The sequence below is a fragment of the Dreissena polymorpha genome, chromosome 2 (assembly GCF_020536995.1).
Source record: "Dreissena polymorpha isolate Duluth1 chromosome 2, UMN_Dpol_1.0, whole genome shotgun sequence".
NCBI lineage: Eukaryota > Metazoa > Mollusca > Bivalvia > Myida > Dreissenidae > Dreissena > Dreissena polymorpha.
In genome coordinates, this window is record NC_068356.1 from 21805809 (window position 1) to 21831622 (window position 25814).

Here is a 25814-nt window from a genome sequence, read left to right on the forward strand (position 1 = left end):
AAAAATAGCCATAAATGAGCTTGTCTGGGCTATAACTATGTCATTCATTATGAGATTTTAAAATCATTTGGCACATTTGTTCACCATCATGGGACGGTGTGTCGCACGAAAGAATCACGTCAATATCTTCAATGTCAAGGTCGCCACGACTAAAAATAGATCTATTTTAAAACAAACTTACAAAGGGGGTTAATTTTGTTTGTTCATTTCAAAAATTCAGTTTGAGTTGTCTCCCTTTATCAGATTTTTTTTCACAATGAAAACCTGGTTTTGTGACAATTTTGTCCCTTGTTTCATATTGAAATTGTTTCTGCTCCGTTTTAAATTAATTTGATTTTAAAATATGCTACATTTGTCTCGTTGTTGTTAATGTCCGCCATTTCGGAAATGCAATATGAAAATCATTTGTTAAATACTCACCGATTGGCTAATAGCGTGTGTTATTGGCTGCAATAGCCAATGAAATGGCTGACGCTTTACAAGTCGACTTTGCACAACAAAACAACCCGTTTTATAAACAAATTTTGAACAACTTTTTCGGCAATCTGCGCATTTTTTTTCTAGTTTTGGATAAAATACCAGGTCGGCGGCTGAAATGAAAATAAAAAAAATGAAAGTGACTTTTTTTTATATTTGTATTTGTCAAAACATTGGGTCGGGCGCTCCTGTAAAACAAATAATAAAAAAATGCTGGCCTTAAGTAAAACTTCATGCAGAAACTTAACATTTACCTGTAATAACCGCGAACCACCATGGCAACAGTGGTCCACCGTGAGATTGATTTCTCTATAACGTCTGCGATGCTCACCCACTGTCACCCGCGATCCATCACGATGGGACCACACCCAGGCCGCGGTGATTGTCTACGCTGACGAAAAATAATCTACTGTGGGACTGTGTTTTAGGCAGAAATCGAGCTAGACGTAGTGTTATAGTTTTTTAAATTGAAAGACCTCATCAGCATCAACTGTAGATGTTGAGGATGCTGATTTCATGCTCGATTAACTTCTCTTGAGTTATGTTTGCACAAAGTGTTTAAAGGGGTGAGTGTAATTGATCATGTTGGTGACAATTGCTCATTGAGGTATTCCTGTTGCAGCGGACGACATTGTTGGCAGAAACCAGTCTAGTGATGAAGAAGACAACGGTGTAGGCAAAAGCAACTCCAAGAGCTCAGACTCTGAAGATGAACCGGTCAGCAAAAAGCAGCGAGTCTCGGGCTCGAAGGATTCTGATCACGACTCAGATAAACACATTGAGACCTACAGCTCGCCCATGACTGCTGCTGAAGTTATCACCCACAGCTCGCCCATGACTGCTGCTGAAGTTATCACCCAAACACAAGAGCAGTACTCTGAGCTGCTGAGGAAAAAAAAGAAGGAAGACAAGGAAGAAAGGTAAGTCTGTGGTAAATTTTTTGCTTTGAACCTTCTGTGTTGTTTAAAATTAGCCAACCTTGTTCATGATTATACACAGTTGGTAATCATTTGATAGTAAAGATGTCGACATCCATGCCTGGTCAGGTATTTATCATACCCTTTATTACTTTTGTTTACTTTTTAAATGATGCTGACTTTTCAGACATATCAGTAAGAAAGAGATAGCATTAAACTTTGCTTTATATGTCAACTATACTTGCTGTGAATTTTCTTAGTGGAGCTGTAATTAGGTCATCCTACTAAGAAAATTTGCAGCAAGTAAAGTTGAGATAAAGAGCTAATATAAATAAGAAATTAACTCTAGTAACTTTCTTTCTGATATGGCTGGAAAGTGAGCAGCATTTAAAAATTTAACACAAGTAATAAAGGTAAAAAGGGCATTAGTTATTGATATGGCAAGCTACTTTATTGTTTTACTTACTTGGTTATTAATAAATTCTTCAATTTTTAAAAAGTGAAATACCTTTTGCCTCAGCATGGACTGAAATGTGCAACAATGCATGATAATTTTGTTGTTATTCAATTTTTATGAAAATGACCTAAACAAGCCAAAATATTGTGATGAAGTCTTCATAGTGAATGTAAGTAGAGACAGATTCTGATGTCCTCAGTCATGTTTTGTGCATGCAGTATCTGCAAGACATCTAGCAATGACGATGAGCTCACAGAGGACTTCAACTCCAGTAATGAGCCAGTCATCTCAGCAGGCTCCTCGGATACTGAAGTAATCACCAGCACCACCATGGCTGGAGACAGTATGTTCATAGCAATTTAGTGTCTAATCCAGAAAGTCAGATGTGCATGCTGCTTTACTTTAATTAAGGCATTTCATGAGTGGTGACTGCTAAAAAGGGCATATATATTATTTAGTAAATTTATTCATTTAAATTAATATTCAATAAATAAATGTGCTTGAGGTGCCAATGGCTTGAGAAAGGTTATGGGGGCTGATCAGTAACTTTTTTTTTAATGCCAGTAAGGATGCAGCATATGTGCTGATTACATCTGGATAAAACACTAGCAATTTCTTTGGTTTTGTAACTTCATATGTTTCTCTGTTATAAAAAGGGTATATTAATTACTCCACACCATGTATTCAACTCCAACAAATGATTCATTCTATGCAAAGTAGATAAGGCTCATAAGTTGCCAATGATGGCCATTTAAAACTCAAAATCAACTAATATTTCATAAAAAATTACTGAAGAATAAAGTTAAACCATTAAAAATCGGTGTTCCTAGCAGCTACAGCCAACATTTTGACGCTAAATGTGGTATGGTAACATAGATTTAACAAGATGCAAAATAATTGTTTTATTTTTTGTGTGTGACAATTTATTCCATGTGAATTTTCCCGCAACAATTTCCAAACATTAATGAGCACATGCGCGACTGGCTTCAGGCAGCTCCTGAAGCTAATCCCCAGTTCATGCGTGAATGTTCTTATATTGTTGCCTGAAATTCACATGGAATATATTGTCACACAAAAAATAAAAACAAGCATTTTGTTACATTTTCGTATGATTTTGAGTATTTACCGGTATGTGGCTTTAAGACTGATTTTAAGGGGAAAATATGGTACTTTTTCTGAAATATTTTGTCAACATACTTCTGCATAGTAAAATGTTGTTTGATTTCTGTCTGTTTTGAAGAAATAAAAATAAACGCGTATGCTGTAAGAGAATACTTAATGTGAGTAAGCTTTTTTTTTGTTCCATCAGCGATCTATTTTTAGCTCACCTGAGCACAACGTGCTCATGGTGAGCTTTTGTGATCGCCTTTTGTCCATCGTCCGTTGTGTGCGGCGTCAACTTTTGCCTTTTTAACTCTATAGAGGCCACATTTAGCGTCCAATCTTCATGAAATTTGGTCAGAAGATTGGTCTCAATGATATCTTGTATGAGTTCGAAAATTGTTACGTTTGCTTGAAAAACATGGCTGCCAATTGGCGGGGCATTTTTCCTTATATGGCTATAGTAAAATCTTTTGAACACTCTAGAGGCCACATTTATTGTTTTATCTTCATAAAACTTGTTCAGAAGATTCATTCCAATAATATCTTGGACGAGTACGAAAATGACGCTGCTTGGTTGAAAAACATGGCCGCCAGGGGGCGGGGCATTTTTTTCTTATATTGCTATAGTAAAACCTTGTTAACACTCTAGAGGCCACATTTATTTTCCAATCTTCATGAAACTTGGTCAGAAGATTTGTCCAAATGATATCTTGGATGAGTTCGAAAATCGTAACCTTTGCTTGAAGAACATGATCAGTGCTCCAGCTAGGATTTGAAAAGGGCAGGGGGGGCTTTTTTGTCAAAAGGGCACTTTGGACGCGCAGTTTTCTGTCAAAAGGGCACTTTCGAGCGCGCGGGCGTTTTTGGAATGCTTCCTCTGGCATGTTAATTTATATGTTATCAATAAATGTTAGAATATATTATTCCCATTATTATAAAACAATTCAAATAAAATGTCTACAATAATGAAAAAATTGATAACAATGTATTTTAATAAGAGATATATTAATCATCATATGTTAAAAAAGAAAAAAAGATTTTTTTATTTTTTTTTGTTAGCTCACCGCCAGGGGGGGCGGGGCAGTTTTCTCTATATGTATATAGTGAAAACATGTGAACGCTCTAGAAGTCACATTTTTGGTCCAATCTTCATGGTGAGCTTTTGTGGTCGCATTTTGTCTGTTGTGCGTAGTGCGCCTGTCGTCAACATTTGCCTTGTGAACACTCTAGAGGCCACATTTATTGTCCGATCTTCATGAAATTTGGTCAGAACATTTGTCCCAATAATACCTCGACCGAGTTTGAAACTGGGTCATGCTGGGTCAGAAACTAGGTCACTGGGTCAAAAAAAAGAAAAACCTTGTGAACACTAGAAGTCACATTTGATGCTCAATCTTCATGTAACTTTGTCAAAATGTTTGTCTTAATGATATATTGGTTGAGTTCAAAAATGGTTTCGGTCCTTTGAAAAACATGGCCACCAGGGGGCGGGGCAGTATTCCTTATATGGCTATAGATAAACCTTGTAAACACTCTAGAAGTCACAATTTTTGCCCAATCATCATGAAACTTAATCAAAACATTGGTTTAATTGATATCTCGGACGAGTTCGAGAATGGTCCAGATCGGTGAAAAAACATGGCCGCCAGGGGGGGCGGGGCAGTTTTCTCTATATGTATATAGTGAAAACATGTGAACGCTCTTGAAGTCACATTTTTGGTCCAATCTTCATGAAATTTGGTCAGAACATTTGTTTCTTGGATACGACGGTTGAGTTTGAAAATGGTTTGGATCGGTATAAAAACATGGCCGCCAGGGAGCAGGGCAGTTTTGCTTATATGGCTATAGTTAAACCTTGTTAACACTCTTGTCACATTTATTGTCCAATCTTCATGAAACTTGGTCTGAACATTTGTTTATATGATAGCTAGGCTGAGTTTGAAAATGGTTTTGGTCTGTTGAAAAATATGGCCGGCAGTGGGCGGGGCAGCTTTGCTTATATGGCTATTGTGAAACCTTGTTAACACTCTAGAAGTAACATTTGTATTGCAGTCTTGGACGTAACCCACTCGACCGTCGACTGAGTCGATTGATTTTTGCGTCGGTCGAGTGAAAATTCAAAGTCGGTAGCCCGATCAGTCGAGTGCTTTTTTTTGTGTCCGAACTTAGTAACAAGTTCGAATAGCTTCATATGAACGCTTATTAAATTAAACTATTATTATTACTGGGTGGAGAACTCGCGGCGATTAATTTATTGTAATGTCTTTTCTGTGGTTTTTGAGGGTGCATTGATAAAACATCAACCGCAAAATTAGAATGAAGGTAGCAACAAAAAAATCTGAACAGTCCAGTAAAATGATCATAGCAACCGTAATGGAAAAATAATCGGTCTTAGCTTCGTTTTGATGACTCCAAGTATTGAGGAATTTGATTCTGAGCCTGCATTGCTGACTGGCTGGTAAGTGCATTTCATACATAATGGGGGAAAAACATGCAATTACATATCATGCATTAACTTACAATTATAGTTTTAACAGATACAGTTTGTATGTCGAGGATCCTGACAGTAAATTAAAATATGTACAGTTGATTGGTGTATAATGGATAGCTAAGGACTTCGAGTCTCATTTCAAAGTAAACACCATGCATTCAGTAATTAAACCATTAAACCTAGATAGACACATGTCTTTTCTATTGAAACATGCCAGCGGTTTTATATTTCCAAAAAAATATTATTTGTTTATAGCGCGAATTTTATGGTACACTGATTCAGCCATTACCGGATCGCTTAGGTCTTTATCGGATTACATGTGTATTGTGTTATTTCTTGAAATTTGACACAACATTTGTAAAAAAATAATTGCAATATATGTACATTTCCAGAAAGGAAATTCTTTTCTGCGTTTAATAAGACCAAGTTCATGGAAATCACTTCACACTTGATAAAGTAATGGCCGTTCAAAGCGATGCACCCTATATTCGCGTCATTTTGAGTTGCATATTTTGTTAAATATATAGATTTGATAGTGAAAAATATGTTTTCAGAGACATCGATTTTTCGTTATAATTTGATTATTTTTCATTAAAAATGATGTTTTCACTAATGAATATCATAGCCACATGCTAACCACATGTGTATTGGATCTTGGACAACTTCAATTGAGTTTATATTTATTTTTAGACAATCCCCACATTCCTTAATATGGGTCACCACATGTCCGTTATTCACTAAATTCGAGTTGCAGCTTTCATGCTTGTTTTATATGGTGCGCATCAATTTGGTTTCTGAGCATTCTTACTTTTGTAAAGGACACATAATACTAAAATATTACATCAATGAACATTATGTTAACCAAACAAAATCTGCAAAATTCAAGAAACCATTAGTCTGCACTTTTCCTGTCGTCACAAAACGGGGCGTACATAACGTGACCTTGTTTTGCTTTCGAAAAAAGGAACAGTTTTAAACATAGACACACGTCAACAAAAACATGAATCAACTTAACAATGATAGGCTTTTTGTATTCAATTCATAAAAAACTATAAATCTTAACATAAATAAAAGTATTTTGCAAAAAACGTTTAACCTATCCGTTACTAAAATCCGCTATACATCAATCGACTGTACCATACTGCATTTGAGATGCTGGTACAATCGGTGACAAACCAGATGAGGCTTAGGCAATGCACTACTGTTGCACATGTCGTTTTAGATTAAGAAGACTCAGAAGTTGAGGCTGAAAAGTTGCCTTCTTGTTCTTCTAATGCACAGGTATTATTGTTAGTTTGACAGTGCATTTACTTTATTCAGATATTTGTGTGGAACATTTGTATCATGTTATAACATTATTTTTTTCAGGCTGCCTGTAAGAGCTTACCTGACATGTCAGACCTGGATGTCGGTGATTCAGATAATGTCCATGATGGAATGGAGATGTCTGGAGACCTTGTGTAAAGTTTTTTGTCAAACATTAACTGTGAATAAAAACAGAATCAAGTGTTTATTTGTTCAATCTTCATTGTTCTATGTTTCTTCAATACATAGTTACAAATGTAACAGAATTTAAACTTTAATTCGGGCTTTTTAAAATTTATTCAGGCTAGTGAAATTTCCAAGCTGGTAGCCCCACCGATCTAGTGCCTTAAAAAAATTAATGCCAAGACTTGTATTGATAGCTTGGCTGAGTTTGAAAATGGTTACGGTTTGTTGAAAAACATGGCCGCCAGGGTAGCGGCAGTTTTCATAATATGACTATCAGGGGTCGACAAAATTGTTTTCAGCAACTTGCCCTGCAGGGCGAGTAGCTTAGAATTTTCACTTGCCCTGCTGAAATATGTACTTGCCCTGCAATTTATTCAAAAACTGCAATAAATCAGAACTAATATGTTTTATTGTGATTTTCTATTGGTTTTCATATAGAACTGTTAACTCACGAGCTTCAATAAAGCTTATAAACTGTTTTAACACACTTTTTTACTTTTTTGTTTTCATTTTGTCCTCATAGTCACAATCATAATGATTACAATTTAGGAGCATTGGAGAGTCCAAAAGGCATTTTGTTAAACTCAAACAAGCCTCTGTGTGTACAAAAGGCAGTTTTCTCTTTGTCATTTTTGTCCATTTAAACTTGCCAATTGCCACTCTTTCAATCTAAAGATGTGATGATTTTTTTAGCAGTATTAAAAGACCGTATACTGTACTGTAAAAGATACATTCACAGAACATACCAGTATCAGCGCTTGTGGAGCAGTGTGGAGAAATCAACATATGGTTAATTTTAAATCGCCGATTAAACGTTGTTTTGTTTGGTAAAGATGTGTTAAAACTTGAAATTAAGATCTTTTCGGTCAGAAATGCCACTCGCCCTGCAGGACGAGCGCTGCCGGAATATTAACTCGTCCTGAGCCGATTTCTACTTGTAATTACGAGCGGGCGAGTGAATTTGTCGAACCCTGACTATATTAAAACCATGTTAACACTGGAGTTGTAATGCGGATGTTAGTGCACAATGATGATGATGCGGATGATGATGAGAATGATGATGATGATGATGATGATGATGATGATGATGATGATGATGATGATACTGATAATGGATTCTGAAACATTAACCACAACCCAAATATCTAATTATAATTATTGCATTACTCAAATTAATTATTGCCATTACTTATGATTGTTATCTATATCTTTGTAGAAATTTAACATAGTGGTAAAACCAATAAAACAGCAAGAAGTGTTACATATGAATCTTTCCTAGGCTACTCTATATAAAACTCATTTATACCTGTGCTTGCATTGTTGCCAGGTGGTAATTTTGTAACACTCCTGGAAATTGACCCCAATTAACTGGGCACTTTCATCAAAGACCTATGTGTTGATGTCAGATGGAAACCATTCATAAGATAGATAAGACATTACAACTTGAAATGTTTTACCCCTATAATTTTCAGTTAGTCAGTTGTTTGTGTGTGATTATGAAAGATTTGTGATTTTATTGTTGTTTCAATTGGAAATATCAATGCAAGGTGAGTCCTAAAATTGTTCCAGTTGTTTTAAAACAATTTGTCAAAAATGTGAACAATTTGGTAGTAAAACAACAACAACTTATCACATCTTTTAAGAAGCAGAAACAGCTGTTTGAAGAAAAGTTGATTTGCATTTGTTTTTGCAAAAATAATGTATTTATGCTACAGATTTTTTGTGCATTTAAATAACAAATAGTTTGATAGTTGTTTTGATTTAAAAAAAAAAGATACATTTTCAAATGTCTTGTGTGTGTTTACTTCTATATTTGAACACATTTATAACTATAAGAAAGATCAAGTGATGTTTTGTACTATAAATGAAGATCAATGTTGAATTCCTAGTAGCTGTACATATTCTCATACGCATTTACTTTTTATGCCCCCGGATCGAATGATCGGGGGTATATTGTTTTTGGCCTGTCTGTCTGTCATTCTGTCTGTCTGTCATTCTGTCTCAAAACTTTAAGCTAAAACTTAAACCTTGGTAACTTTTGCAATATTGAAGATAGCAACTTGATACTCGGCATGCATGTGTATCTCATGGAGCTGCACATTTTGAGTGATGAAAGGTCAAGGTCAATGTCATCCTTCAAGGTCAAAGGTTAAAAACCCTGGTATATGGCTTCAAAGCAGCGCAATAGGGGGCATTGTGTTTCTAACAAACACATCTCTTGTTTATAACTGACTTTGATATATGATAACAATTCAACATATTTTATTTAATTATGCAAAAACTATTTTACAAAAACACAATCTCTAGAACAATACGGTTGTTTTCAGTATCTAAAAGTGTTCTTGCTAAACAGATTGTAAACAGTCATCACCTATAAGATGCTGAGATGCTTATCTCATGATCTCAAATTTGGACAACAATTTGTTGAAAAATGTATTTCCATTTTCTTTTGCTGATCCTCATTATTAAATTACTGTCCTCATATTACTTTTATCCAAAATAATAGCTTTGTCGCAACGGGTAACAAATGTCTATTTAAAAAAAATTAACACACAAAACTACTGATAACGCATATATCATATATATCTGCCGAAACAGCAAACCTTTTCTTTTCACAAAACAACGTTAACAACCCTTGTTTCCTGGATACAACGGTTGAGTTCAAAAATGGTTTTGATTCATCTTGTAACATGACCGCCAGGGGGGGAGGGTCATTTTCCTTATATTTAGATTACCGGTATACTGAAAGAGCCTGTGAACACTCAAAGTCACATTTTTTGGCCAATCATTATGAAACTTTGTCAAAGCATTGGTTTTATGGATATGTCGGATTAGTTTGAAAATGGTCGTGATCAGTGGAAAAATATTGCCGCCAGGGGATGTGGCAGTTTTCTCTATATGTTTGTAAGAAGCATTTTCCTTATACAAATGTATATATATTTAAAAAAAATCTGGGTATTAAAAACATGGCCACCAGGATGGGTGGGGTAATTTTCTATATAGGCCTATTGTGAATACTTTGGAACACCTTATTTTTAAAGTCAGTCTTGTCATACTAATAACTTAAAATAATTGCTGAAGAGTTTTAATCTTTGTTTCTTTCCATCTAAGTCTCTCAGGTGAGCGACCCAGGGCCCTTTGGGGCCTCTTGTTTTTTTAAGGGCAGGGGGGGCCCTAGGAAGGGCAGGGAGGAGGTTCGGGAGGGCAGGGCGGGGCGCTCTTCAATTTAGGCCTAGCTGGAGCACTGAGTCATGGCTGCCAAGGGGCAGGGCATTTTTCCTTATATGGCTATATATGGCTATAGTAAAATCCTATTAACACTCTAGAGGCCACATTTATTGTCCAATCTTCATGAAACTTGGTCAGAAGATTCATCCCGATAATATCTTGGACGAGTTCAAAAATGCCTGTTGGTTGAAAAACATGGCCACCAGGGGGCGGGGCATTTTTCCTTATATGGCTATAGTAAAACCTTGTTAACACCCAAGAGGCCACATGTATTTTCCGATCTTCATGAAACTTGGTCAGAAGATTTTTCCCAATAATATCTTGTAATCTCAGATGAGCAACTTTGGGCCTTTCAGACCCTTTTGTTTGGAAATTGGACCAGGCTTGGTTCATTTTGGGAACGAGTCCATAGGTCATTGGGAACGAGTCCGTTTACCGGACCCGTCCAAAGAAGGAAAAAAATCACTGTGTTAACACTCGTGAGGCCACATTTATTGTCCGATCGTCATGAAACTCGGTCAGAAGATTCATCCCAATAATATCTTGGACGAGTTCAAAAATGATGCCGGTTGATTGAAAAACATGGCCATTACAGGGGCGAGGCATTTTTCCTTATATGGCTATAGTAAAACCTTGTTAACACTCTAGAGGTCACATTTATTTTCCGATCATCATGAAACTTGGTAAGAAGATTTGTCCCAATGATATCTTGGATGAATTCGAAAATGGTTTTGGTTGCTTTAAAAACATGGCCACCATGGGCGGGGCAATTTTCCTTATATGGCTATAGTAAATCCTTGTTAACACTCTCGAGGCCACATTCATTGTCCAATCTTCATGAAATTTGGTCAGAAGATTGGTCTCAATGATATCATTGATGAGTTCGAAAATAATTATGTTTGCTTTTGCTTGAAAAACATGGCTTCAAAGGGGCAGGGCATTTTGCCTTATATGGCTATAGTAAAATCTTGTTAACACTCTAGAGGCCACATTTACTCTCCTATCTTCATGAAACTTGGTCAGAAGATTCATCCTGATAATATCGTGGACGATTTAAAAAATTATGCCGGTTGGTTGAAAAACATGGCTGCCAGGGGGCGGGGCATTTTTCCTTATATGGCTTTAGTAAAACCTTGTTAACACTCTAGAGGCCACATTTATTTTCGGATCTTCATGAAACCAGAAGATTTGTCCCAATAATATCTTGTTATCTCAGGTGAGCGACTTTGGGCCTTTCAGGCCCTCTTGTTATCTTACACATGTGTAATATACTTTTTAGGCGTTTTCATTGGCTTAGTTTCTGTTTATTGACCAATCGCATTTTGTTACATGTATATTATTGAAATGATGTTGCAGCGTCAAATGACGTCACGAAATGTAAACAACATTGGGGATTAATCATTATGTTTGCGTAAATATTTATTTATTTTGCTTATTTAAAAGCATGTATTAAAAAAGATCTATCACTCGTTGTCATATCATACCCTAGGAAATTTGTTAGTAAGCTAGTAAAATATGTTATGTAGTAAATCTGACTATCAAGAGTTGTCCTAACAATATTGTGTGTGACAATATGAAAATAAACACCATTATTTTATACAAAATTGCTTATTAAAAGTAATGTGATTGAAATTACAAGAAATGTACATTTATTTATGAAGTATGTTTGTTTGATACCCTATATTGTATTATAAGTGCAGTAGGGAGCATTGTGTTTCACAAACACAGCTCTTGTTCACATAATTTCCCTCTGGTCAAAACTGGCCTCACTTTTGAGGTCACAAGTTTTACTTAGGAGTATACAGTCCAACCTTTGAACAGCATTCAGTTGAGGGAAATGGTCCAAGTGACCACTGTAGACAGGTGACCATTGTTCTCATGTGGCCACTTTTAAGGTGGTTGGTCAGTTGGTAGTAATGCTAGGAAAAAATCCACTTGCATAATACCCAAAATGTTGTAACAACAGTTGAAATTCAATGTATGTTTAGCCACAATTTACGAACATAAATCCTTGTATTGTCTGCTAATAACAACACTGGCTTGCTAATTGATATTGTTGACACCTTATCAGTGATGAAGATCAATTGATTTTGTCACGTTCAAAGTCTATTGCATGGACTGTGGCCGCGTCAGTGATAAAAGAGAACATTTCAGATTGATTTATATGGTTATTTTTCGCACCTCAAAACAACTGACTCTTAACCGCTATACACTGGTGAAGAATGGCTATGGGAGTGAACTATACTGACCATTGGCCGCTATAGACAGATGACCGTTATTCTCAGATGTAATATAGCAGGATCATCATTGGGGGGGGGGGGATCTAGACTGACTGTCAAGGCAGGGAGCATTGTTCTCAGGTGGCTGCGAAGTCAGGTTGGACTGTATTTGTGATACCTCAACAATTCTTCTTTTTTTAAATCACTAAGCAGTGTTTTTAACCAGGTTTTCCAAAGGAAAAAACTGGTTATTAGATTGGCAAATGGCGGCTGGCGAGCTGGCAGGCTGGCGGAACAAGCTTGTCCGGGCCATGACTTTGTCGCTCATTGTGAGGTATTAAAATCATTTGGCACATTTGTTGACCATCATTAGACGGTGTGTCGCGCAAAAGAATGACGCCAATATCTCCAAAGTCAAGGTCACACTTTGAGTTCAAAAGTAAAAAATGGCCACGAATGAGCTTGTACGGGCCATAACTATCTCATTCATTGTGAGATTTTAAAATCATTTCGCACATTTGTTCACTATCATTGGACGGTCTGTCGTGTGAAAGAATTACATCAATATCTCCACTGTCAAGGTTGCCACAACTAAAAATAGATTGATTTTGAAACAAGTAGGGTAACTTTGAACAATCAGTAACAATGCCCATTTTGAGTTGGTCTCCCTTTATCAGACTTTTTTTATGTCCCCCTTCGAAGAAGAGGGGGTATATTGTTTTGCTCATGTTGGTCCGTCCGTCTGTGCGTATGTATGTCCGTATGTCCATCCACCAGATGGTTTCTGGATGATAACTCAAGAACGCTTAGGCCTAGGATCATGAAACTTCATAGGTACATTGATCATGACTTGCACATGACCCCTATTGATTTTCAGATCACTAGGTCAAAGGTCAAGGTAACGGTGACCTGAAATAGTAAAATGGTTTCCGGATGATAACTCAAGAACGCTTAGGCATAGGATCATGAAACTTCATAGGTACATTGATCATGATTCGCAGATGACCCCTATTGCTTTCCAGGTCACTAGGTCAAAGCTCAAGGTCATGGTGACCCGAAACAGTAAAAATGTTTCCGGATGATAAGTCAAGAACGCTTACGCCTAGGATCACGAAACTTGACAGGTACATTGATCATGACTCGCAGATGACCCCTATTGATTTTCAGGTCACTAGGTCAAAAGTCAAGGTCACAGTGACTTGAAGAAGTAAAATGACTTCCGGATGATAACTCAAGAACGCTAATGGCAAGAATCATGAAACTTCATAGGTAGATAAAGGTCACAGTGACTCGAAACAGTAAAATGGTTTCAGGATGATAACTCAAGAATGCTTATGCCTAGGATCATGAAATTTCAGAGGTACATTGATCATGACTGGCAGATGACCCCTATTGATTTTCAGGTCACTAGGTCAAAGGTCAAGGTCACAGTTACAAAAACGTATTCACACAATGGCTGCCACTACAACTGACAGCCCATATGGACGGACTGCATGTTTTACAAACAGCCCTTGTTTTTCAAATTAAAATCAAGGTCGCCATGAGTAAAATTAGATTGAATCTTACACAAGGGGGGTAACAATGCACATTTTGAATTGAATCCCTTTATCAGACTTTTTTTTCAAATTGAAAACCTGGTTTTGTGACAATTTTGACCCTTGTTCATATATATGGATCTGTGTTTTTTCTATGATGTTTTGGTTACATAACTAATTTGATTTTTTTTAGGAAATCTTTTATGCTCTGTGTATTATTTTTGCTAAGAAACTGATTATATAAAATACACAATGTGTTAACCCACAGTTTATGAAAAAACTGCATATTAGATTACTTGCTTTAAATATACAACATGGACCAGGAGACGACATTCTATGTCATTTTTTAAACCAAACATTTCTGCCATTACACTGAACTTTCCAGTGAATACATCTATTGTTTGGTTTAATATAAAGGTATTTATGTATTGATAGTTGGTACTGAGAGTTCCAGAACAGTTTCAGCAACACTTTGTATTTATATATGGAAGTGAGATTACTTATTAAGAACAATAACTCTTGTCAATATAGGAATGATTGTACACTGCATTAACGTGTACATGTTAAAAGCATTAAAATGGATACCTTTTAAATAAATGTACATGTTGGTACAATGTAGTAGGGTGGATATCGTTATAATGATGCAAACTGTATCATGCGCAAGTGGGTCTTATGCCATATGATGCCAGCAAAGGTCCAGGCCAGCCTTCTCAAACATGCAGACTGGTCAGCAGCAACCCTGTTTGCCATAAAGTCATTCAAGGTTTCATTATGTCGTTGGGGGACAGAGAAGCTCCCGACGGACTGTGCATATGTTGTTAGAACAATGAACTTCATTAGTATGAAGTAATAGTTTATGTTATACGTGATTATACTGATGGAAGTATAGAAGCTGTACACTTTAAGATTAAATAATTGTATATATATATATATGCATGTTGTTATATATTTTATCTGATTTGAACTGTTTTTCTTCTATCAATACAAAATTGATTTGTGCTATTTATGTCATTTTGTAGGGTATAATGTAGTGATTCCAAGCAAACTAGAAGGGATCGATATAAAGTCATTGTGCGCGAAAGCAGGCTGTGTTGAGGATTCATATCTTGTCTGGCCCAGAAAAAATATCAGTACTGGCCTGGCTTCTAAACACATGCCATATGTCATGTTTAACTTGGCCAGTAGGCTAAGGTGGGTTGATTGTCTATTTGTCATTGCTTAATTGTATGGGTGGTCAATGCCAAAAATAGGTCAAGAAGGATATATCTATTTATATGATTTTTTTTTTTTGATTCCCTCCTTCAAAGAAGAGGGGGTATATTGTTTTGCTCATGTCGGTCCGTATGTCAGTCCACCAGATGGTTTCCGGATGATAACTCAAGAACGCTTAGGCCTAGGATCATGAGACTTCATAGGTACATTGATCATGACTCGCAGATGACCCCTATTGATTTTGAGGTCACTAGGTCAAAGGTCAAGGTCACGGTGACCCGAAATAGTAAAATGGTTTCCGGATGATAACTCAAGAACGCTTATGGCAGATGACCCTATCGATTTTCAGGTCACTAGGTCAAAGGTCAAGGTCACGGTGACCCGAAATAGTAAAATGAATTCCAGATGATAACTCAAGAACGCTTATGCCTAGGATCATGAAACTTCATATGTAGGTTGATAATGACTGGCAGATGACCCCTATTGATTTTCAGGACACTAGGTCAAAGGTCAAGGTCACGGTGACCCAAAATAGTAAAATGGTTTCTGGATGATAACTCAAGAACGCTTATGCCTAGGATCATGAAACTTCATATGTACATTGATCATGACTCGCAGATGACCCCTATTGATTTTCAGGTAACTAGGTCAAAGGTCAAGGTCACAGTGACCCGAAATAGTAAAATGATTTCCGGATGATTACTGAAGAACGCTTATGCCTAGGATCATGAAACTTTATAGGTAGATTGATCATGACTCGCAGTTGACCCCTATTGATTTTCAGGTCACTATATCAAAGGTCAAGGTCACGGTGACCCGAAATAGTAAAATGGTTTCCGGATGATAACTCAAGAACGCTTATGGCTATGATCATGAAACTTCATAGGTACATTGATCATGACTCGCAGATGACCCCTATTGATTTCGAGGTCACTAGGTCAAAGGTCAAGGTCATTGTGACCCGAAATAGTAAAATGGTTTCCGGATGAAAACTCAAGAATGCTTATGCCTAGGATCATGAAACTTGATAGATACATTGATCATGACTCCAAGATGACCCCTATTGATTTTCAGGTCACTGGGTCAAAGGTAAAGGTCACGGTGACCCGAAACAGTAAAATGGTTTCCGGATGATAACTGAACTAGGTCAAAGGTCAAAGTCATGGTGACCCGAAATAGTTAAATGGTTTTCAGATGATAACTCAAGAACGCTTATGGCTAGGACCATGAAACTTCATAGGTACATTGATCATGACTCGCAGATGACCCCTAATGATTTTCATGTCACTAGGTCAAAGGTCAAGGTCACAGTGACAAAAAACATATTCACACAATGGCTGTCACTACAACAGAGAGCCCATATGGGGGGCATGCATGTTTTACAAACAGCCCTTGTTTCATTTGAATTTTCTGAATTCCACGGTGTAAATTTAAAATGGAAGAATGTTGTCATTTACTGACTGTATTGTAATATTAGTTTCATCTTAACCCTTAAAGCGCTGGAGCTGAATTTTAAAGGCCTTTGCAAACAGTTTGGATCCATATGAGACGCCACAGAACGTGGCGTCTCATCAGGATCCAAACTGTTTGCTATTCTGATAGTATTCTTTGAAAAAAATCGAAGAAAATGCTAATTTTAGAAATTCTGCAGACGACATTTTAGCAGACGACAAATTTCCCAGCATGCAAAGGGTTAACAATATTATTTAATCTATTCATTTATCCAAGAGATTTGAGTAAAAAATCTTACAAACACACATGTATACTTTGTTAATCATGATTCGTAGCTAACCTGAGCACAACATGCTCATGGTGAGCTTTTGCGATGGCATTTTGTCCGTCATGCGTTGTGCGGCGTCAACATTTGCCTTGTTAACTCTCTAAAGGCGACATTTATTGTCCAATATTCATGAAATTTGGTCAGAAGATTGGTCTCAATGATATCTTGGATGAGTTCGAAAATGGTTACGTTGGCTTGAAAAACATGGCTGCCAAGGGGCGGGGCATTTTTCCTTATATGGCTATATGTAGCTATAGTAAAATCTTGTTAACACTCTAGAGGCCACATTTATTGTCTGATTTTCATGAAACTTGGTCAGAAGATTTATCCCAATAATATCTTGGACGAGTTCGCAAAACGATGCTGGTTGGTTGAAAAACATGGCCGCCACAGGGCGGGGCATTTTTCCTTATATGGCTATGGTAAAACCTTGTTAACACTCTAGAGGCCACATTTATTTTCTGATCATTATGAAACTAGGTCAGAAGATTTCTCTTATTGATATCTTGGATGACTTCAAAAATGATAAAGTTTGCTTGAAAAACATGGCTGCCAAGGGGCGGGTCATTTTTCCTGATATGGCTATATATGGCTAAAGTAAAATCTTGTTAACACTATAGAGGCCACATTTATAGTCCAATCTTCATGAAAACTTGGTCAAAAGATTCATCCCAATAATATCTTGGACGAGTTCAAAAATGATGCCGGTTGGTTGAAAAACATTTCCACCACGGGGGCGGGGCATTTTTCCTTATATAGCTATAGTAAAACCTTGTTAACACTCTATAGGTCACATTTATTTTCCGATCATCATGAAACTTGGTTAGAAGATTTGTCCAAATGATGTCTTGGATGAGTTGGAAAATGGTTTTGTTTGCTTAAAAAACATGGCCACCAGGTGCGGGGCATTTTTGATTATATGGCTATAAATGGCTATAGTAAAACCTTGTTGACACTCTCGAGGCCATATTCATTGTCCAATCTTCATGCAATTTGTCAGAAGATTGGTCTCAATGATATCTTGGATGCGTTCGGAAATTATAAAGTTTGCTTGAAAAACATGGCTGCCAAGGGGCGGGGCATTTTTCCTTATATCTATATATGGCGATAGTAAAATCTTGTTAACACTCTAGAGGCCACATTTATAGTCCTATCTTCATGAAACTCGGTCAAAAGATTCATCCCAATAATATCTTGGATGAGTTCAAAAATGTTCCGGTTGGTTGAAAAACATGGCCACCACGGGGGCGGGGCATTTTTCCTTATATGGCTATAGTAAAACTTTGTTAACACTCTAGAGGTCACATTTATTTTCCGATCATCATGAAACTTGGTAAGAAGATTTGTCCCAATGATATCTTGGATGAGTTCGAAAATGGTTTTGGTTGCTTTAAAAACATGGCCACCAGGGGCGGGGTATTTTTCCTTATATGGCTATATATGGCTATAGTAAAACCTTGTTAACACTCTGGAGACCATATTCATTGTCAAATCTTCATGAAATTTGGTCAGAAGATTGGTCTTAATGATATCTTGGATGAGTTTGAAAATAATTATGTTTGCTTGAAAAACATGGCTTCCAAGGGGCGGGGCATTTTTCCTTATATGGCTTTAGTAAAATCTTGTTAACACTCTAGAGGCCACATTTACTGTCTGATCTTCATGAAACTTGTTCAGAAGATTCATCCCGATAATATCTTGGACAAGTGCAAAAATTATGCCAGTTGGTTGAAAAACATGGCTGCCAGGGGGCGGGGTATTTTTCCTTATATGGCTACAGTAAAACCTTGTTAACACTCTAGAGGCCACATTTATTTTCCGATCTTAATGAAACTTGGTCAGAAGATTTGTCCCAATAATATCTTGTTATCTCAGGTGAGCGACTTTGGGCCTTTCAGGCCCTCTTGTTTAAATCATTTAGTCATTTTTATGAAAATGATATTTACAGCTGTTGTGAAAAAACTTGTCTGTTTTACTTCAGTCTAGTAGATAAATCAGGTGTTAAATTTTCATGCATGTTTTATGTTTGGCATGTGTACAAGAAAGATGCAACATATTAACTGTGTATAAATTAATGTTGATGTTGTACAAATAAGCTATTTTAAATGTTCTTTCCCTCCTTTCTAATGTGCTGCTATTTTTTATCTTTCAGCAAGCAAGACAGTGCAGGAATAAGGAACGTGTTCGAAGATACAAATGTTTTTCAATATGACTCAATGATATCCATGCATTCTTTACTTATTGGTGACAACATTTATAAGCAGCTTTTTAGTCTTTGTGATAAAGTCAACTGCAAGTATGAAAGGGAAGTGTGTCGTCTTTTCCCTGACCCTGATAATGCATACTGCTTAATTCTTACCCTCACATCAGCTTTCATTGCACAACATGAAATTTGGAGTGCTGTAAATGTGTTTCGTTGGACTTCCAGCACTGTGTTCTGCCAGCATCCTCAAAAGAAATCTCCATCTACAAGTCCAAATCAGGAAACTCAAATTTTATTGGAATGGCTGAAGCCTCAGCTGAAAAAGAAGAGCTGTGAGCTCTCTTCATACCCAGTGGAAACTACTCTGTGCCTCAATAAGGCTCCTAAAATTTCACCAGTTGCGAGAGAAATTGAATTTCATCTGCAGACCGCATCTCAAGGTCTAGCTACAGATGTTGTGAAGGTGCTGATTCTGCGCAAAGTTGACCGAAGTATTGTACAGTTCAAGCCATACATGCGTGCAGTTCTTGAGAACTTCCTGACTGAGAATCGGCAGCATGAATGTTTTTGTGTCATAGAGGTGCTGCCCACAGATGGAGTGGTGTTCCGCTCCGACGTCGTGCCGGCTTGTGCTCCACAAGGGGGACAACTTAAGGTTGATGTTTACACTGCTTTCAATCCCCAGGAAAGGCAACCCTCATGTATAGTTGTGCACAAACCTGGACCATTACCAGGTAAACTTAACATTTGTTATCTTGTTAAATAGACGTTAAGTTTAAAGATTATATTTGACATTGAGTTTATTTTCTTTTACAGACAATATAAAAGACCTAAAGTCTTTAATTCACTTTTCTGGAATTTTTGCGTGGTCTTCAGACAGTTTTAGTTGCATATTCTGAGGGCTGAAATACTGCTTTGATTTAAAGTTTGTGTGAATAAGAATTTATTATTTATTGAAAAAAAAAAAAACAACACATAGAGCCATTGTTTGTCAGTGTTTGTGTAGTTTATATACATGTAGTTGACATTAAGGGGTTCCTTGATATGGCCAGTGGTGCTGGTAGCATTATCGGTGTCCCGTATACTTTTGTGCACACAGTAAGTTGAGAAGTTCATATGCTTGCATACTAAATTATATTTTACTTTTCCAAATTATGCCACCTTTTGTTTGAAACTTAACGTTTGTCATGTACGTAAGATGACGAATGTTTTAGGTATTTCTGAGAATGGAATTATTTATTTGTTTTATCTTATGTATGGTTAAATTAAGTTGACTTTTATTGTTGCAGAATAATCAGTCACTCAGCCGGTAATTTTATTTTTTGTTACACTGCTACTTATAATTTTTAGCTTGGCTGTTTTTGGATGTTTGCTTGCATAAAAACCACTTCACAACATCTGCAAACAAACGCAGAGCTTAATTGTCTGGTGGAAATTGCTAAATTCTTTGAGAAAGGTGAACAAAGTTTTGTTTAACCCTGCACGGAATGATTTGTCCCTAAGAACTGATATATTACATGTGTAAATTATCATGTATTCTAGACTTTGAATTTCTGGCATGCTGATTTCTGCATCACCACTAAACATATTTGTGCAATCCCCATCATGTCCCACTTTGTCTTGAAACAATTGTTTTCTAAGTTTTTGCATCGAGGTTGACTTCTTGGGGTGGGCTTGTTTGGTGAATAACATTTTGGACTGTTTTATAGTCATCTAAATTTCTTTTCTTTCTAAGATTGGTTGTGTTTAGCAAGAGATTAGATGACCTTTTTCTCTTCATGGTTATAAGTGAAAACAAATTTTTAATACATGCATAATTATGTACATATATTTGTATAAACTTAGGAGATACCTGTCATATGGCATTAATACACAATATTATAATTTAATAAACCAGAAATGCTCGATGTCATATCCGTCTACATGAAAACTTAAATATATTTATCACATGCTATACCTTGTTTCCCATGTATTGTAATAATCATTACAAAGATTTTTATCTTTTACTTGTGTTATACTCTTTTTGAGAATTTAATTGGCTAGGTTTTGTTCAAGTGACCTATTGCATTCCCTTATTTTGATGAAATGACGTTGCGACGTTAAATGATGTGACGTAATGAAAGAAACTTAAAGGATTTATTATAACATTTGCGTAAATGTTTATTTACTTTGCTCATGTAAAAGAATGTGATAAAAATGATCTAGTACACATTGTCATTTCATATCATAATTTATCAAACACGTCCAGGAAATTTGCCAATAACAACACAATTCCTGAACTTGTTTAATAAAAAAATGTATGAAATAAAATGACAACTCGTGCCATATATTTGTGTTTATAAAGTCATGTGGTATAGGCACCATGTTTAAAGCAGAATAACTTTTCTTTTTACAAATGAAACCACAATATCTAAGGGTTTAAAATTTGGTATGCATATTATTATGTATTGTGGTAATCTACAATTGTTGTTCAAAATATGTTAAAACTGACCATGCCCTAGGGTCCAATTTTTATGTCCCCCACCACTTTAGTTGGGGACATATTGTTTTTGCCCTGTCGGTTGGTTGGTTGGTTTAGTTTGTTTGTTTGTTTGTTTTTTTGCTCCAACTAAAACATTTTGCCATAACTTTTGCAATATTGAAGATAGCAACTTCATATTTGGCATGCATGTGTATCTCATGGAGCTGCACATTTTGAGTGGTGAAAAGATCAAGGTCAAGGTCATCCTTCAAGGTCAAAGGTCAAAAAAACAAATCCAAGGGAAGTAATAAGCTTTAAAAAGAGATAATTTTCTGAACCTGCCAAATGATAAAAAAAAAATCAAAGCAGTGCAGAAGGGGACATAGTGTTTCTGCCAAACACATCTCTTGCTAATTGTTACAACAAAATTGCTAATATTACTACTTATGATGTGGGGGGGGTATTCATAATTACTGTAATAAGTTCTAGTCTAAGAAGTATTTAAATAAAGTGTCTTTGGTGAAAGTTCTCATAACAACAATTCCGACTAATGTACCAGTAACCTCATTTGTCCATGACATTCTCTCATCTAGTAGCCAAGAAGATGAATTGCTCTAACAATGCCTTTATCAGCCAATGTGGTTTCTTGTAGGAGTGTCTGACAAACATTTGAACGTACCTAATTTTTAGTGCTAATTTGACTCTTTTCAATGAAGTGTGGGCATAAACAAATGTAAACAGGCATTTAATGTTGAAAAGATTGTTTACATGTTACAAATCATATTGTCTGATCAGTGGATTGGTTTTATTTGTTGTTGCAACCGCCAGTTAGGCAAATATTCAATGACAAACTAAAATAAAGTCACTAAACCTAATTGAAAAACCTTTATTACTACATGTATTGTCAGACTAAGAAATTTCAGAGACAAATTACGAGTATTAGATAATGTGAAAAGACTTGCCTGGCTTTCCACCTAACAGCTTCCTAGCAGCACCCTGTACCTTAAGTGCTTTGGTGATCCTAAATAATGAGCTACGTTAGGTTGTTTGGTGGGTCTGTCTGTCCTTGCAGCACCCTGTACCTTAAGTGCTTTGGTGATCCTAAATAATGAGCTACGTTAGGTTGTTTGGTGGGTCTGTCTGTCCTTGCAGCACCCTGTACCTTAAGTGCTTTGGTGATCCTAAATAATGAGCTACGTTAGGTTGTTTGGTGGGTCTGTCTGTCCTTGCAGCACCCTGTACCTTAAGTGCTTTGGTGATCCTAAATAATGAGCTACGTTAGGTTGTTTGGTGGGTCTGTCTGTCCTTGCAGCACCCTGTACCTTAAGTGCTTTGGTGATCCTAAATAATGAGCTACGTTAGGTTGTTTGGTGGGTCTGTCTGTCCTTGCAGCACCCTGTACCTTAAGTGCTTTGGTGATCCTAAATAATGAGCTACGTTAGGTTGTTTGTTGAGTCTGTCTGTCCTTGGGTAAGTGGTGGTGTTGGTGCAGCCTGTGATTAGTGATTGGGTTGGTGTGTTCATCCATGGCATATGCATGTACTTTGGAGGCATACTTAACATTCTGTGACAAACCTTGTTAAGATCTTTTTTTGAATGACAATGGTCAAAATGTATGATTGCAACTTAGTAAATTGTCCTATTCATGTTCTGGTGTTTGAAATTGAATGTCATGCCTAGCTAGCTACACAGTTATTCTTTAATGTTTTTACTGACTTATGAATTATGTAAGAAAATATGTTCACGTTTACCTGTATTATAAATGTGTTTAGCTCAGTAACAATATGTTGTTTTTCATGTTGTTTTTTTAAGCTTCCTTATCTGTTATTATGTAAGACATAAATATGCATTTTACATAATAGTGTATTGTCATAAAGTGTAAAAGCCCATGTCCACTGCAATCACCTATGGTTTATTTTTGTTACAACAAACCTTTTTTTCAGAACCTATGATGAGGTTTTCAAATTAAGATCATATGTGCTTTATTGTCCCCTTACGGTGAAATCGGAGGGGACATATGGTTTGCACTCCGTGTGTCAGTCTGTCAGTCCGTCACACTTTTCTGGATCCTGCGATAACTTAAAAAGTTCTTCATATTTTTTCATGAAACTTGAAACATGGATAGATGGTAATATGGAGAGTTTGCACGTTATTTCATTTCGTTCCTACGTCAAGAATTCTGGTTGCTATGGCAACAAATATTCATTTTTTTAATTACTGACAATGGTGGAGTTTCACAGGTAGGGGACAATATTGCTTGGCAATCTCTTGTTTTAAGAACTATTTAATTACAGACACAAATTATAGGTTATGGATTATTAGTAGCTACTAAAGCCATTGTATTTGTAACACATGATGACATGTTAAAATCACATTTCATCTGTGTTTTATGTTTTTCAACTACAACGTTGCCATATGTAACGAGAGATATTTCATCTGTTGTTTTAGTGCATGGTGCAGGTGATGCCAGTACAAGCCTGGTAAAGCCTGTGGCCGATCCTGATCTCGATAATGGACTGTACCTGGATGTGGATGGCACACCTGTCTACTAGAGTCCCCCACACATACATTCGACTGCATTGAAATATCGCAACTTTAAATCAAATTGCAGTCATTTTCAATGTCATACAGCATGATGTCAAATACATTTGTTATTTTTTAAGATTATTTGTTCTGATTTGTCATTAAAGATTTTTTTAATATTGTGAGGCTTTTAATTGTTATATATCTCCTTTGAGGGTTAGTATGTTAAAAGTGTCACATTATTGGAACTTATACTTGATAACATTTTGTTTGCAATGTTAGTACCTTAAAAACTTATTTCATGTTTCTTTTATAGTGATTGACCATATTTTGAAGTAGAGCTGAACTTTGTTACGGTACATTTAGTTCAACTGAGTTATAAATATAGATTGTCAAAGTGTACAGCTTGTGAAAAGGAATGCATTTTCAATGAAAGACTAAATCATGAAAGATTTGATAACAAACTTTACTAAGCGTTTACATCAAAAACGCTAGGAACTACTTGCCAAAGGAACCAATGCAAGCAGTTTGACCAAGCAAGCCCAATTGTGTTTATTAAATGTTTAAAAGCAAAAACACATTACAAGCCTACTTATATAAATCAATGAATCTGATCAAGCCCAAATCAACATGAGAATTTCAGGGCTTATGCTCATTTCAATATTTGAGATTCAACAAGAGAATAACACATTGAATTAATTTTTTGGAAGCAACTTTGACGTATCAGTATATTCAAATACAAAAATGTATCAAACAGTTGTAAATATTTCATGTATAATGACAGTTAAGGAAACCTGTCGAGGACAACATGCTGGTAATTTGAATGTAGATAGTTCAAAAGAACACAGTTCAGCTTCAATGTGTGTGCATTCATGTATATAATTTAATGTATGTAATGATACTTGTGTTTGTTAATAACCGTGCAACTGTAATTATTATCCAAATGCATAAGGATACAGAAATTGTAGGCGTCATTCTGTCTGTCTGTGTGTGCATTTGTCATTCATATGTGTGAAACTCTTGCATTTTGCATGTTATTTTCTCCAAACTATTTCAGCATTATAATATGCAAGAGCTACAGTCTATATTGCTAGGTTATGATTTGCATGATTTTTTATGGAGCTATTGCTATTTGCTAAGCATTTTATATAACATCTTCTGTGCATGCAATTTTGACAGAGTACCAGTACTGGTAATTAACTTGATGTGCTTAAGGGCATATTTTCAATGTTTTTTATTGTGTTTTTATGCTCCCCATATATATATATATATATATATATATATACATGGGGAGCATATAGTTGCCAGTTTGGGGTTCCTTACTTTATACTTCCGTCACACTTTATTTACTGTTTCTCATAGCGCCTTCAATATTTTACCGATCTCTTACATATTTGGCATGTAGGTACCTTGCATGGACCTCTACCTTTTGATGATGTTTGAGGTTTATGGGGTCAAGGTCACTGAGGGTAATAATAGATTTTTCCGTCACAATTTTGTTACAGTTTCTCATAGCGCCTTCAATATTTTACCGATCTCTTACATATTTGGCATGTAGGTACCTTGCATAGACCTCTACCTTTTGATGAGGTCAAGGTCACTATGGCTAATAATAGATTTTCTCAAGGTCACACTTTGGTTACAGTTTCTCATAGCGCCTTCAATACTTGATCGATCTCTTATATATTTGGGATGTAGGTACCTTGCATGGACCTC

General features: G+C 36.3%; 1 protein-coding gene across 2 annotated transcripts in view; it reads left to right on the forward strand.

Annotated features, from left to right (window-relative positions):
• LOC127866175 (uncharacterized) overlaps positions 1-25371 on the forward strand; it is a 60296-nt gene extending 34925 nt beyond the window's left edge. The window contains exons 6-11 of one of the 2 annotated variants that reach the window (XM_052406596.1): positions 1100-1397; positions 2070-2194; positions 14939-15110; positions 19064-19848; positions 20404-20423; positions 24024-25371. In XM_052406596.1, coding sequence (XP_052262556.1) covers positions 1100-1397; positions 2070-2194; positions 14939-15110; positions 19064-19848; positions 20404-20408 — 1385 coding nt within the window. In that variant the 3' untranslated portion in view covers positions 20409-20423; positions 24024-25371. The remainder of the gene's footprint in view (positions 1-1099; positions 1398-2069; positions 2195-14938; positions 15111-19063; positions 19849-20403; positions 20424-24023) is intronic. The other variant, XM_052406595.1, reaches the window with a different exon arrangement.
• Positions 25372-25814: the final 443 nt, after the last annotated feature.